At 40.4% G+C, this 13,019-nt stretch overlaps 1 protein-coding gene across 4 annotated transcripts in view; it reads left to right on the top strand.

The window, feature by feature from the left end:
• Positions 1–13,019, top strand: part of PLEKHA7 (pleckstrin homology domain containing A7) — a 252,758-nt gene that overhangs the window by 125,704 nt on the left and 114,035 nt on the right. For all 4 annotated transcript variants that reach the window (XM_074997733.1, XM_074997731.1, XM_074997730.1 and 1 more), the window contains one exon: positions 1,989–2,072. In XM_074997733.1, the coding sequence (XP_074853834.1) occupies positions 1,989–2,072 (84 nt within the window). The remainder of the gene's footprint in view (positions 1–1,988; positions 2,073–13,019) is intronic.

Raw genomic sequence — 13,019 nt, 5'->3', positions numbered from 1 at the left:
CTGCCCCAGCTCCATTTGCTATCTCCTGTTCATTGGCTCTTAGTTGCCAAATGAGTTCTGGCCAGGGCCACGCCCATCCCTCAAAAGTGGGTGGTGATGGCAGGGCATACTTCTGCCACTGGAGATAAATTAACTAGATCATGATGGTGTGACAATAGAGCCCCTTTTCTGCTGTCATGACACAGAGTCACAACACCACCCAGATTTGACTTGGCCACCTCTTTGTCATGCTAGCAGGGAAGGGGCTCTGTTGTTAGACCAGCTAACTCTAGTCAGGTGCCAAGAGTGGGGGACCTAGACTCTGTGTGCCTTGTCCCCTAATTGTACCACTTGGCAGTGGCTTGGCGTGATAGAGAAAGGGTGGAGATTTCACTATATGAATTGCTTTTTCTCCAGTCTGCCTGTCTCTCTGTCTGTCTGAATAGGAACTGAAACTTACGACACCAGTTAAAGAATTGGGAACCCACTGTCACTCTTGAATACCGGCTGGTTCATGTTTCTTCTGTTCTCATATTTGTATTTCAACATTGTAAATGTTTTTGGTTTATTTTCAAGCTATTATTTTGTATGGAAAGCCTGTTGTCTTTATGGAAATTAGGAAGGCTTTTTGTTTAGTTAAAATGTATACCTTCTAGCTTGTATTATTTCTATTTCTATCTGTTCAGGGGAGGGAGGCCAAAACTCAAGGTATTTTGTATGTTTTTTTAGTTCATGCAGATGTTAATCATTTATTAGGTCTTCATTTCTGTGTTCATCTATTACTGAATTTACTAAATTTAATTCCTATATAAAATTATTTTATATTAATGCTTTATGCTTGGATATTTGAAGGCTGTGCAGCTAACTACAAATAAATATGTAAAATGTAATAAAGATTCAAAACTTAAGTAGCTGTTATTTAGTTTATATCTATTAAAATGACATTGGCATGTTTTACAAATGAATTTCTTTGGAACACCAAAGCTACATAAAGTCATTGCAGCTGACTCTCACCATACCTTTGAAACAATAACATTTTAAGATATGTTTTCAAACTTTCTTGATCACTTAACAAATTTTGTGCTGTAGACTTGAACTTTGCATAAGGCTTTAGAAAATTCTTACTAGGTATAAAATTTTATTAGAGCATGTACATTGAATGAAAAATCTAAACTGAGATGGTAACTCTGAAATTGGAAATACTTTTCTACACCAATTTGCCTTTGCTTAATATTTTTGTGGTAAGGTGCAGTTACACAAATCAGTGAAGTACCAGTATTATTAAAGTACAGTTGTAATTCACAGAGAGTACCAAAATATAATTTTTACATGACAGTACTCTTACAAAATTGTGATTAAATAAATAAAATATGCATTGTTAGTTGCATTTGATTAGATGAGATACTCAATAGTATTTTACATGTAGAACTTATATATTGCATACATAACTTTATATATATTTAGATTTAGCAGATAAAGAAACTTTAAGATATAAATTTCTGTTAAATAACAAAGCTTATGGCAAATTGGTGCTGCACCTCCCGCAAGAGGTTCAGTTAATTAACTTATTAAAAATTAAAAAGTCCCTAGTATATTTCTAAATTATTGAATATATAGCCCTATCCTATTCCTGAGTACTTTACAGGGTTCAGTAAATTGGATTGTGTCCTTTCTATATTTGTGTTCAATAACTTGGTACTATTACAGTGTAAGTTGTCACAAATAGTGGCTCTCTTTTGCTGAGCTTTGCAGTCTGAGTGCTTTAAAATATGAGGTTGCACTTAGTGTCATGGGCCACATGCACATTCCACAAGCCTTTGAGAAAGTAATTGAAAACATATGTCCTCTAGTACATGACAGAAATGTTTCATCTTTGGGTAGCAACAATAAACTGTCAGTAGAAATTAATAATTGTTTAACTGGGGTGGGGCTGGAGATGAGGGGTTCAGTATTCAGACAATGCTTATACTATGCTTAGCACTTCAAGCATGTTTTTTTTCTCCTTTCAGCCATAACCAGCAGACCACAACATTTAGACACCCTGTGACAGAACAGATTTCTCCAGAAAACATTGAATTTATTTTACAAGAGGAGTAAGTAGTTTTGACGCATTGAGACTTTTAAAAGTAATTTCTTACATACTCTATTATTGTCACTTGAACATTTTTCATTATGTAGAAGTGATATTACACAAATACAGATAATGCTCTTAAAATATTCTTATTTTCCACTCAATGTTAATCCCTATATGTATTCCATAGGTGAGTATGCATACATGTCATATGCTTTAGACCATAGGTTTTCAGTAAGCTGTGTCCATTGAACCCACACGTGCAATTGCCCTCCTGGTGCTCCAGGCCAAAGGCCTAAAATGAGTACAGACTGATGCCTTTCTAGTTCCTCCCTACTCCTACATGAGTGAATCAAAATGTGCAGATTTCTCTGTTTGTTATTAGCCTGTAAATATATATATAGATATAGATATAGATATATATAGTTTTAATATTTAGCACAATTAAAAGTTTAGTATAGTATACTTAGCTTTATTTATCCCCTCTCTACAGACTGAGACGATGCCTAGCTAGAGTGCCTGGGGTTTTAGTGTCTTTTGCCCTCACCCCTCTCTGTGGGTGTCATACAGTAATGCTGCCTCTACTCTCTGGGTGAGATATATATCTTGGCATAGTGCGGTATGTCTCTCTCATTTCCCCTGCAAATACATGAAGCTCATGAGCTTTAGTTGAGGAAGAATCTTATGTAGAAGTCTATGAAAACTCAGTATGATTCAGGTCAAGAAAGATTTTTACAGCATCCTCAGCTGACCAAGAACACCCCTCCAAATATGAGTTTTGGAGTAGAGCCTAGAACTTTTGAGTCCAAGGACTTGTCATCCAACACTTGACCCAAGACTAAGGAGAGATACTCATCCAGGTCTGGTCCTAAAAGATTAAGCCTTTGTGCATGAATCTTAAGGGTTCAGGATTGCTTAAAACCCCTGGACGGGATTGTAAAGCACATATTAATCAAAATGAACAAGGCTGAAAGCTAAGGCTAAGGTGCGAGAAGTCCTCATCAGAGACATGCTGTTCGCAGACGATGCTGCTGTAGTGTCTCACACAGAAGACCAGCTTCAAAAACTGCTGGATCAGTTCTCCAAAGCGTGCAAGGACTTTGGGCTTACCATCAGCCTGAAGAAGACAAACGTACTCGGTCAGGATGTTGCTGAATCCCCATCAATCAGCATTGACAACTATACGTTAGAGGTCGTCCACGAATTTGTTTACCTTGGGTCTACCATCACTGACACCCTGTCTTTGGACACTGAGCTAAATAGGAGGATCAGAAAAGCGGCCACAACTCTGTCCAGACTCAGCAAGAGAGTGTGGAATAACAACAAGCTGTACACTCGCACCAAAATGCAAGTCTACAGAGCCTGCATCCCCAGCACCCTCCTTTATGGCAGCGAGACTTGGACCCTGTATGCCCGCCAGGAAAAGAGGCTGAACATCTTCCACTTGCGCTGCCTCAGGCGCATCCTTGGAATATCACGGAAGGACAGAGTGACCAACACCGCCGTCCTCGAGCAAGCTGGAATCCCAACCATGCACACCCTCCTCAGGCAGCGTCGGCTCTGCTGGCTTGGCCACGTCCACAGGATGAATGGTGGAAGGATTCCAAAAGACATCCTGTATGGTGAGCTAGCCTCTGGCAAAAGACCTCCCGGACGCCCCCAGTTGCGCTACAAAGATGTCTGCAAGAGAGACCTCAGAGAGGTGGACATCGAGCTGGACAACTGGGAAGGACTAGCAGACGACCGCAGCAGATGGAGGCAAGGGTTACACAAGGGCCTTTAGAAGGGCGAGATGAAGATCAGACAGCTAGCAGAGGAGAAGCGAGCGCACAGAAAGCACAATAAGGACTTGCCAGACACCCACCACATCTGCAAGAGATGCAGCAAGGACTGTCACTCTCGTGTGGGTCTTCATAGTCACAATAGACGCTGTAAATGAAGTAATCAATTGAAACTTTAAAGGGCACGATCCATAGTCTATGCAGACTGAAGGATGCCTACTACTACTAATCAAAATGAACACATCCTTTCTTCTAAACGTAAAGACTGACCTACCAGCTCTATCTCAGAGTGGTAGACATGACAGAGGAGGTGCAAGTTCTGAGTGGGAGGGAACAGGGGATGGTAGCGCCTACCTGAAACAGTAGTTGGGGAGGGAATGGTTCCCTGTATTGGGCCCATGTGGCTCAGGGCTTCCCCCACTCCCTGTTGCAGCTATTATAAAATTACATATCTGAAAGATCATCCCCCCTCCAGCTGTCGTTGGGCATAGTGGTACCAGTTTAATTGTACTCCATAGGGCCCCAAAATCCTAAGAATGGCCCTGGCCTCTTATGCCCTTGGTCTGTAGTATGAGGAGGGCAACTGTGGATATTTGGGACAACAAGCACTGTTTATTAAGCATCTCCTGGATGTGATTGTATGTTATTCATGAATACCCCTGTGTGGAAGACAGACAGGGACTACTATCTTAAAGAACTTGCAGTTCTCCTTTTAGTGATCCCTGTGGGTGCTCTGCTTAGGTCTCTTTGTATACCGATGCTGCTGATCAGAGAGTCTTTCAGGGCAGTGTCCCTTGTGCCACGCGTGCACAGAGTGCCTTGTGCGTCAACCATTCTGTGGAGTGTAGATGCAGCATGAGCCCTGTCAGTTCCTTTTCAACCATCCCTGGCTAAAAGGCAGATTTCAGAGCAGCTCTTTTGTCTGAGAGAGAGAACCAGAAATTTACTATTATTTTTAGTCCCGTGCCTACCATTCAAGAGGCACTATACCTCAGCAAGAGCACACCTTCAGGTGCTCACCCACAATCTCTGTGCATTCTTTGCCGGCACACACGCCTTCAGTAATCTCCCAAGCGGGTTCCAATGAGCATGAGGACTCACCTCATTCAGACTTGGCGTGCTCCTCACATGAGCCTAGATCCACGCAGGATGAAACGCTATTCCAGATATCGCCCTTTCCACCAGCAGATGATCTGAAACAATTTCAGGAGTTATTTAAATAGGTACCCCAGTCACAAGATATTGCATTACAAGAGGTTCAAGGAAAAAAGTGTAGATTACTCATGATACTGCAACTCACAGCATCTTCGAAGATGTTACCCAGCAGTGAGGCTATCCTTGAAGCTTTGGATGCTCTCTGGCAAAACCCAGCCTCTGTCCTGCCCATGAATCTCAGAGCAGACAGAAAATATCGGTCCAAAGATATAGACTTTCTCTTTGCACATTCACAGCCAAACTCACTGCTTGTGGATTTGGTGAATCGCAGAGTTAAGAATCCAAAATTTAAATATACCCTCAGTGACAAAGAGCACAAACAGTTGGGCATCTTTGGCCATAGAATGTACTCTTCTGCTCCACTCAAATATATCAAATTGTACAGCCCTCCTGGCCATTTATGAATATGCCAGTTATGCTAAATTACAAGGCCTAATACAGGATCTCCCTGATAATAAACGACCACTTCTCCAGGCCACTATCAAGAAGGTTTATCAATAGCCAAAACAGCTCTATGGGCAGCTATGGATGTTGCAAACACTGTGGCTAGAGCCACAGCCATAGTAATACGTAGAGCTGCATGGCTACAGTCATCAGGGATCCCAAGGTAGCCACAAAACGAAGGTGGAGAATCTCCCCTTCAACAGGAAACGACTTTTTTCTAATAATACAGATGAGATCCTACACTTTGTAAAGGATTCTCAAACATTCCATATTTTGGGGATGTATACCCTACCTAATAAGAAACATAAATATGCTTCATTTCATAGACCTAGAGGTTATAATTATAACCATAACAAGCAACAACAGAGGCTATATAACAGCCCCAAGCAGTGTTCTAACAGGAGGAGAACACAGCAAAATCACCCTCTGTGAGCCACTCTACCTCCCACAAACAACAAATTTGAGGTTTTGGTCGGGGGAGCTGAGCGACTACCCTACATTTCCAATGCATCCTAAGGCTACCTTTCATCATTGCCTGAGACCTTTTTACCAACTATGGACTCAAATCACCACAGACAAATGCGTCCTAGAAATGATCAGATTGGATTATGTTATCCTCTTCACACACATGGCCCCTACCCTATCCCTTTTCAGGGACCCTTCTATGAACCTCTATCACAAGCGGAGGTGCAAAAATTGCTCACTCTAGGGGCAAGGGATTCTACTCCAACTATTTCCTCACAGCCAAAAAGACAGGAGAATGGAGACCAATCTTAGATCTCGGGCAATTGAACAGGTTTATTCACAACACAAAGTTTAGAAGAGTGACTTTGGCAACCAGCGTAGTGGCATTGGACAAGGGGCACTGGTTCTCAGCCCTCTACCTCCAAGATGCATACTTCCATATAACTGTTCACCCATCCCACAGAAGATTTCTCAGATTCGTTGTGGGACAAGACCATTAGCAGTACAGGGTCTTCCCTTTTGGTCTCTCTAGATCCCACTGAGTATTTTTAAGGACTCTTGCTGTAGTTATGGTGTTTCTCAGAAGGCAAAAGGTCATTATCTTCCCCTATCTTGATGGCTGTCTAATCAAGGGCCTTACCTGTCAACAAACTACTATCATAACAAATACACCAGAGAATGGTTTTCTCGACTGGGCCTTTTCATCAACATACAAAAGTCTACCATACAACCCACGCAAAAGATAAAATGAATTGGAGCAGTGCTAAATTCAATCACATCAAGAGGTTATCTCCCACCACAAGGATTTCAGACAATCTGCAATCTCTTTCATCAGGTCAGGCAGGCCCTTTTCTTCATGGTCCAGACATGTCTTCAATTATTGGGGCACTTGGCCACCACAATATTTGTAGTCCTGTTTACAAGACTGTGCATGCACTGCCTAAAACACTGGCTCGCAGGCAATTACATACCAATACGATACAGCCTCATGAACTGCCTTGTGCTTCCCCCACTAGTAGTGCAGTCTCTCAAATGGCAGATGTCCCCAGCCAGTGTCTTCATCAGTATACCTTTCCACAGACCAGACCCTCTAGTGACTATAACAAATGTGTCACTCATGGGTTGGGGGGCTCACTGTGGTACAACACCAGAACAGGGAACGTGGGCCCAACATGAGACATTTTCACACCAATATCCTAGAACTCAGGGCCATTCGCTGGGCTTGTGCCCGTTTCCTTCTCCTGATAAAAGGCAGAACTATCTGTGTGCTCACAGACAAAACATATTCTATGTTTTATGTCAATCAACCCAGTCACCCTGAAGCACTCAGATTTTGGAACTGGAACATCAAGAATCAAATAACCACAACAGCAATGTACATATCAGGATGACAGAACATGAGGGCTGACAGACTGAGCAGACGTTTATCAAATCATCATAAATGAGAGATCAATACCAATATCCTCTTCTCAGTCTTCCGCAAATCAGGTATCCCAACTATAGACCTCTTTGGAACACCTTACAATTGCAAATGCCACAGACTCTGCTCCCAAGCAGAAATACGCAAGAGATCAAACGGGGATGCTTTTGCCATTTGATGGTCAGTCACCCCACTTTATGAGTTTCCATCTATCTTACTCATCATCAGAGTGATCAACAACATCTGATCCGATTGGGTCACAGTAATCCTAATAGCCCCAGCCTGGCTGAGACAACCTTGGGTCCCTTATCTACATTATCTATCAATAGATCAACCAATTCCTCTTCCAATGGTGCTATATCTCCTGATGCAGCACCAGGGCAAAACATGCCACCTCAACTTTGAAACCATGAAACTCCTGGCATGGCTTCTCCATGGTTCCAGAATGAAGAACTCACCTGCTCAGACAGGGTCACACATGTCCTTCTAAACAGCTATTGTCCCTCCACCAGAAGCACCTACCAAAAAAATTGGGTACACTTTCAACAATGGTGCATGACGTGCAGTTTACATCCCAATACTGTCCTCATACCTACTTTGCTTGACTACCTCATGGACCTCTGACACAGGCCTCTCTGTCAACTCTGCCAGAGTACATTGATCACAGCCTTCCATAATTCGGTAGACAATGCCTCCCTCTTTGCACATCTCCCAGTAAAACATTTCCTCACAGGCTTGCAGAAGATGTGTCTAACTCTACTCCCGCTGGTGCCACTGTGGGACCTCAAACTGGTCCTAGGTGCACTTACGAGACCACCCAGCTGCATCAAATGGGTATGAGGGACACTGCTCTGAAAGACTCTCTGTTCAGCAGTACTGGAGCACAGTGAGAATGTCAGTGGAGCATCCACAGGGACACATCTCAGAGAACCGTCATTACTGCACCTGGTAAGTAACTTCCTCTTACAGGTGAATAATTTCCACTTTTTAGAGAGAGAACAAAATTAAGTGATGTCCTCACAAGTTAACGATTAGTATAAGCAGTAGTATACCTGTGCAATTCGAATTAACTTTGAGTGTGTGGAATCTACTTAGAAGGTAAAGCAAATGCCAGATATGCAGTACCAGCCTGAAAGAAATATGGTAAAATAGCATAGTAGGTATTTGTCTATAATAGGTGACATTACTGAAGAGTTTGCATTCTAATCTTCTGTCTCCAGATGCTCCTGAGTTTTTGGAATATTGGGCTAATATTTTTTTCATACTTAACTTCAGCAGGGAGTGAGGGAAAAATGCATAGTTTGCTGTATTCCTCACTCTAACTGGAGAGGACAGAGGGCAGATGAACTTGGACCAGCCCAATCCAGGGGACATGCACCCCTTCCTTGGCTGTGCCTGCTGGAGCTGCAGCTGCCGCTGCCATGAAGAGGTGCTTCTTACCTTGTCTTAAGCTGCAATGGTGAGAGAGGGCTGGGATAGTCCTTCCTCCACGGGGCAGCCTGCATACTGAACCCTTCATCTCCAGCCCCATCCCAGAGCAGTTATTTAAATTGAGTATGTACAGTCTCATTTTATTTTTCCAAAAAACAGAAATTGAGTTAAGGACCTGAGCAAAGTCAGGTAAATCTTCTAGTAAGGGTGTAAGTAAAACCGGTGAATAGTTCTTGCTTAGCCTTATACTGAGATTACCTGTTCATCCTTAGACACACAATTATGGCTACAATTTCTTTCATTTCAGATATGTAGCTTGAAATGGAGTCTGGAGTGTTCTGAACCAGTGTCACAGATTACTCTTTGTGATGTCCAGAACTTGGAGTGAGCACACAATTAGTGGTTTGGGTGGGCAGGACATATAGTTAGCTAATATCTGTAGACATGGTTAGGGATGTTGAGCCAGACCCCCAATAAATATCCAACATTACATGTGCAAGAGCTCTTTCACTGCTTTTTTCATTTCTCTCAATCTCTCTCTCTCTAGTCCATGGGTTCTGCCTTGCGTACACAGGTAGACACCCTTATCCTTTCCATGGTGAAATATTCAGCTTCTTCTTAATTAAAATATTATGTGAAATGGAACACTCACATTTAAATGGAATTTTATTGGAATACCTATTTGAATCAAAACTTCAGTATAACTCTAGTGTGAGTCAATCTAAGTATAGCTGGAAAAAAACAGAAGTGATACTAGGTGTATATTTATTTTTTACAATTTTCTCAGTAAAATCCTAGGAATAAAACTAAAGTTGTGTTTTTGTATGGAATTCATCTCTGAAACTGAGCACTGGACCTTTTAAAATAGCATCTTTTTGTCTTAAATATATTTAAGTACCATGTAATATGAAAGTACAGGCAATCTAAAATCTTTTACTGGAGGTAGCGACTGTTTCTATACTTGTGCATGGTAGCTGTGCTAAAGTTCATTAAAATCCTCCTTTTAAATGTCTGTATTTAAAGTCAGGATTAAAAATTTACTTTGTGCAAAGCAGACTAGAGCAAAAAAAGATAGTTTCAAAACAGCTTTTATGGTGATGCACTAAGAACAAATACTTATAATTGTTTAAATATTTCACTTTCTATTGCACTAATTTTCAAAAAGTTATTTTTATATGTATACGCATAAGAAGCAGATCTTCTAATATCTGAATGTTTGAAACTGGATCTGTTGTGAAACACTGATATTTTTGTTCAGAAACTTATAAAAAACATTTAGCAATGGGTTTGGGCTGGTAGTACATTTGTATCTGAAATGAAATGATGGTAATGTTAGGTATGGAATACTTCAATGCAAAATATAGGATTTTTTTTTTGTGTGTTAAATAATCAAGCCTGAGTTTTATTGTGGCTGTTTGCTTGTATTTTGTGTAAATGCAGTTGATGAAGCCAGTACACCACTCCTGGAGAGAGCAAGCCTTGTGCTTGTTTCATCCATTACATTTGGTTACTATGGCAACAAAAAATTGTGAATACCTCCTCCTCCTCTCCCCCCAAAAAAAATCCACTTGGGATATAGAAACAGGAACTTAGGCTATTTAATTTTCTATCCAAAAGAGTAGATGGTTTAATTAAATTAAAAGGCAGCCAGATTGGTTTGCAACTGCTTTTTTCAGTACTAGAAGCTTGGTTTTGGCTTGTATTTGTGCAGGGTTTTTGCATGGGTTAAATCTTTGTGTCTGATGAAAAATTAATATGCCATAGGGACATTAAACATTCCAATTGCTGCTAAAAATGCTGCCGTGTTGGATTTTGTTTTGTAAAACCAAGTTATGTTGTCCAAAAAATTCATTATAACTAGTTAAACATTGTGGTCTCCATATACATAGGAATGCATTCTAGATATGATGGAACGGCATAGTAAGTCAGGAAGTCTTGTACAGAGCTGCCTGCTTTCACAGGCTGTGTATTGATTCACTCAGGTCTAGAATGCCAACTGCAGTGAATGGCAGTATGCCAAAAATCTGCGTCTAATAAGGTATAATCATTTGGATTAGCTACCTTTCCCCCGAGTATGTTCATGTGTGCATGCTTGCATGGTGGAAGAAAAAGAGAAGCGAAAAAATTAAGTTAAATAAAATAGCACTCTTAAGGCAACACACCTGTTGTGTACTAGATATAATTAAATCGTTTCAGTATGGAAGTGTTTGATTGTGTTGAATATAGATTATGGCTTTCTTAATTTATTTGTAAAAGTCACTTTTTATTTTTAACTCTGTCAATGTTAACATGTTTGAGTGTTCCAGACAGTAACATGGGAATTGTCTCTACACATTTTGTTTTTTATTTAAAATAGTATCTGGCTAAGGATGTACTCTGTTAATTAACAATTAAGAGGCTTGCATTTGAGTGTTGTATGTCCAATTGGGTTATATTCTGGACTGATGTTAATTTGATCAGCATGTAAATTCATCCTTGAAATGCCAGGTAGAAACTAATATTTATCCTTTCTGTTCAGTTCTTCCTGTTAACCGTTATGTACAGGTTGAACCTCTCTAATCCGGAACTCTCTCATCCAGCAAACTCTGTAATTTGACATGATTTTAGTAAACTGGACGACCGCTGATCATTGGTTCGGCCAAGTTTCTTGTGGTCCTATAAAATTTGTTTACAGCCACCAGTCCTATCTCTCAGTTACTGTGCTGTTCTTTAGCTCTAATTTACTCACTAAATGTCTTCAAAGAGCATAGTAAGCAGAGAAAGTCTTGGAAATGCTGACCTCTCATTGTACTGGTCAGGTCCCAAGTGTGCTGGAGGAGAGAGGTTCAACCTGTGATTGTAGATTGTTGGTACCAATACGCAAGTGGCTCACAAGCTGCTGTTTTATGTGGAAAGTTATACATGTGTTTAATATTAATCAATTAGCTAGTTTTCAGAGTCATTTCCAACAGGGGCATGGAAAAATGGCTCTTAATTATTTTAAAGGAATTAATAAACTGACATATAGATTAAATATACCTTTTCTCTTTTATTCTCATGTTGCACTGGATTGACATCACATCCTGCTATTTTTTAATAACTAACTAGGTAGTCTTAATGGGTTTATGAATCATTGCCATATAAACTTCAGAAATAATATGTTAATCATTCCGACACTGAACTTTTCCTCTTTTTGTTTAGAGAACTACTATGTGATAATTCAAACATCAAATATCTCTATTTAAAAATGTGTTTGGGGAGGAGAGAGCAAACTTTTTATGTCAGGACCCACTTTTTCTCTAATGTAATCCAAACCAACAGCAATTTTGTTTATGTTCAGATGAAAAAACCCTCTTTCGGCATGTTTAAGAAAATAATTATGTAGAATGTAAATATTTTATTAATTGGTATATAAATGTGAATACACATATATAAAAACAGTAACATATTTTAACTTTTTAATCAGATGGATGAGCATGAGGCCCAGCAGCCGATTGGTCTGTGCACCCCCAACAGGGTCCACCCCACACTTTACTCACCCCTGTGTTAAGGTATTTCACAGTAAACCTCTTTATACAATGCAGGCAGTGCATTTTATGGTAATTTCATTAAATTAAGTGAGTCTAATAACTCTGCTCAGATTTATCAAATCAAGCTGAGAATATAAGAACAGCCGTACTGGGTCAGACCAAAGGTCCATCTAGCCCACTATCCTGTTGGCCAACAGTGGCCAGTGCCAGGTGCCACAGAGGGACTGAACCAAATGATCTGTCTCCTGCCATCCATCTCCAGTTTCTGACAAACAGAGGCTAGGGACACCATTCCTTACCTATCCTGGCTAATAGCTGTTAATGAACCTAACCTCCATGAATTTATCTAGCTCCTTTTTAAACCTTGTTATGAGTCCTAGCCTTCACAGCCTCCTCTGGCAAGGCGTTCCACATTTTGACTGTGCACTGTGAGAAGAATTTCCTTTTATTTGTTTAAGCCTGCTGCCCAGTAATTTCATTTTGTGCCCCCTAGTTCTTACATTATGGGAAAAAGTAATTTTTCCTTGTTTGCTTTCTCCACACCACGCATAATTTTATATACCTCTGTCATATCTCCCGCTTAGTTTTCTCTTTTCTAAGATGAAAAGTCCTAGTCTCTTTAATTTTTCTTCATATGGGACCTGTTCGAAACCCCCAATTATTCTAGTTGCCCTTTTCTGAACCTTTTCTAATGCCAATATATC

Source organism: Carettochelys insculpta, chromosome 6 (assembly GCF_033958435.1).
Source record: "Carettochelys insculpta isolate YL-2023 chromosome 6, ASM3395843v1, whole genome shotgun sequence".
NCBI classification, from domain to species: Eukaryota; Metazoa; Chordata; order Testudines; family Carettochelyidae; genus Carettochelys; species Carettochelys insculpta.
This window is presented reverse-complemented; position numbering and strand designations above follow the sequence as displayed.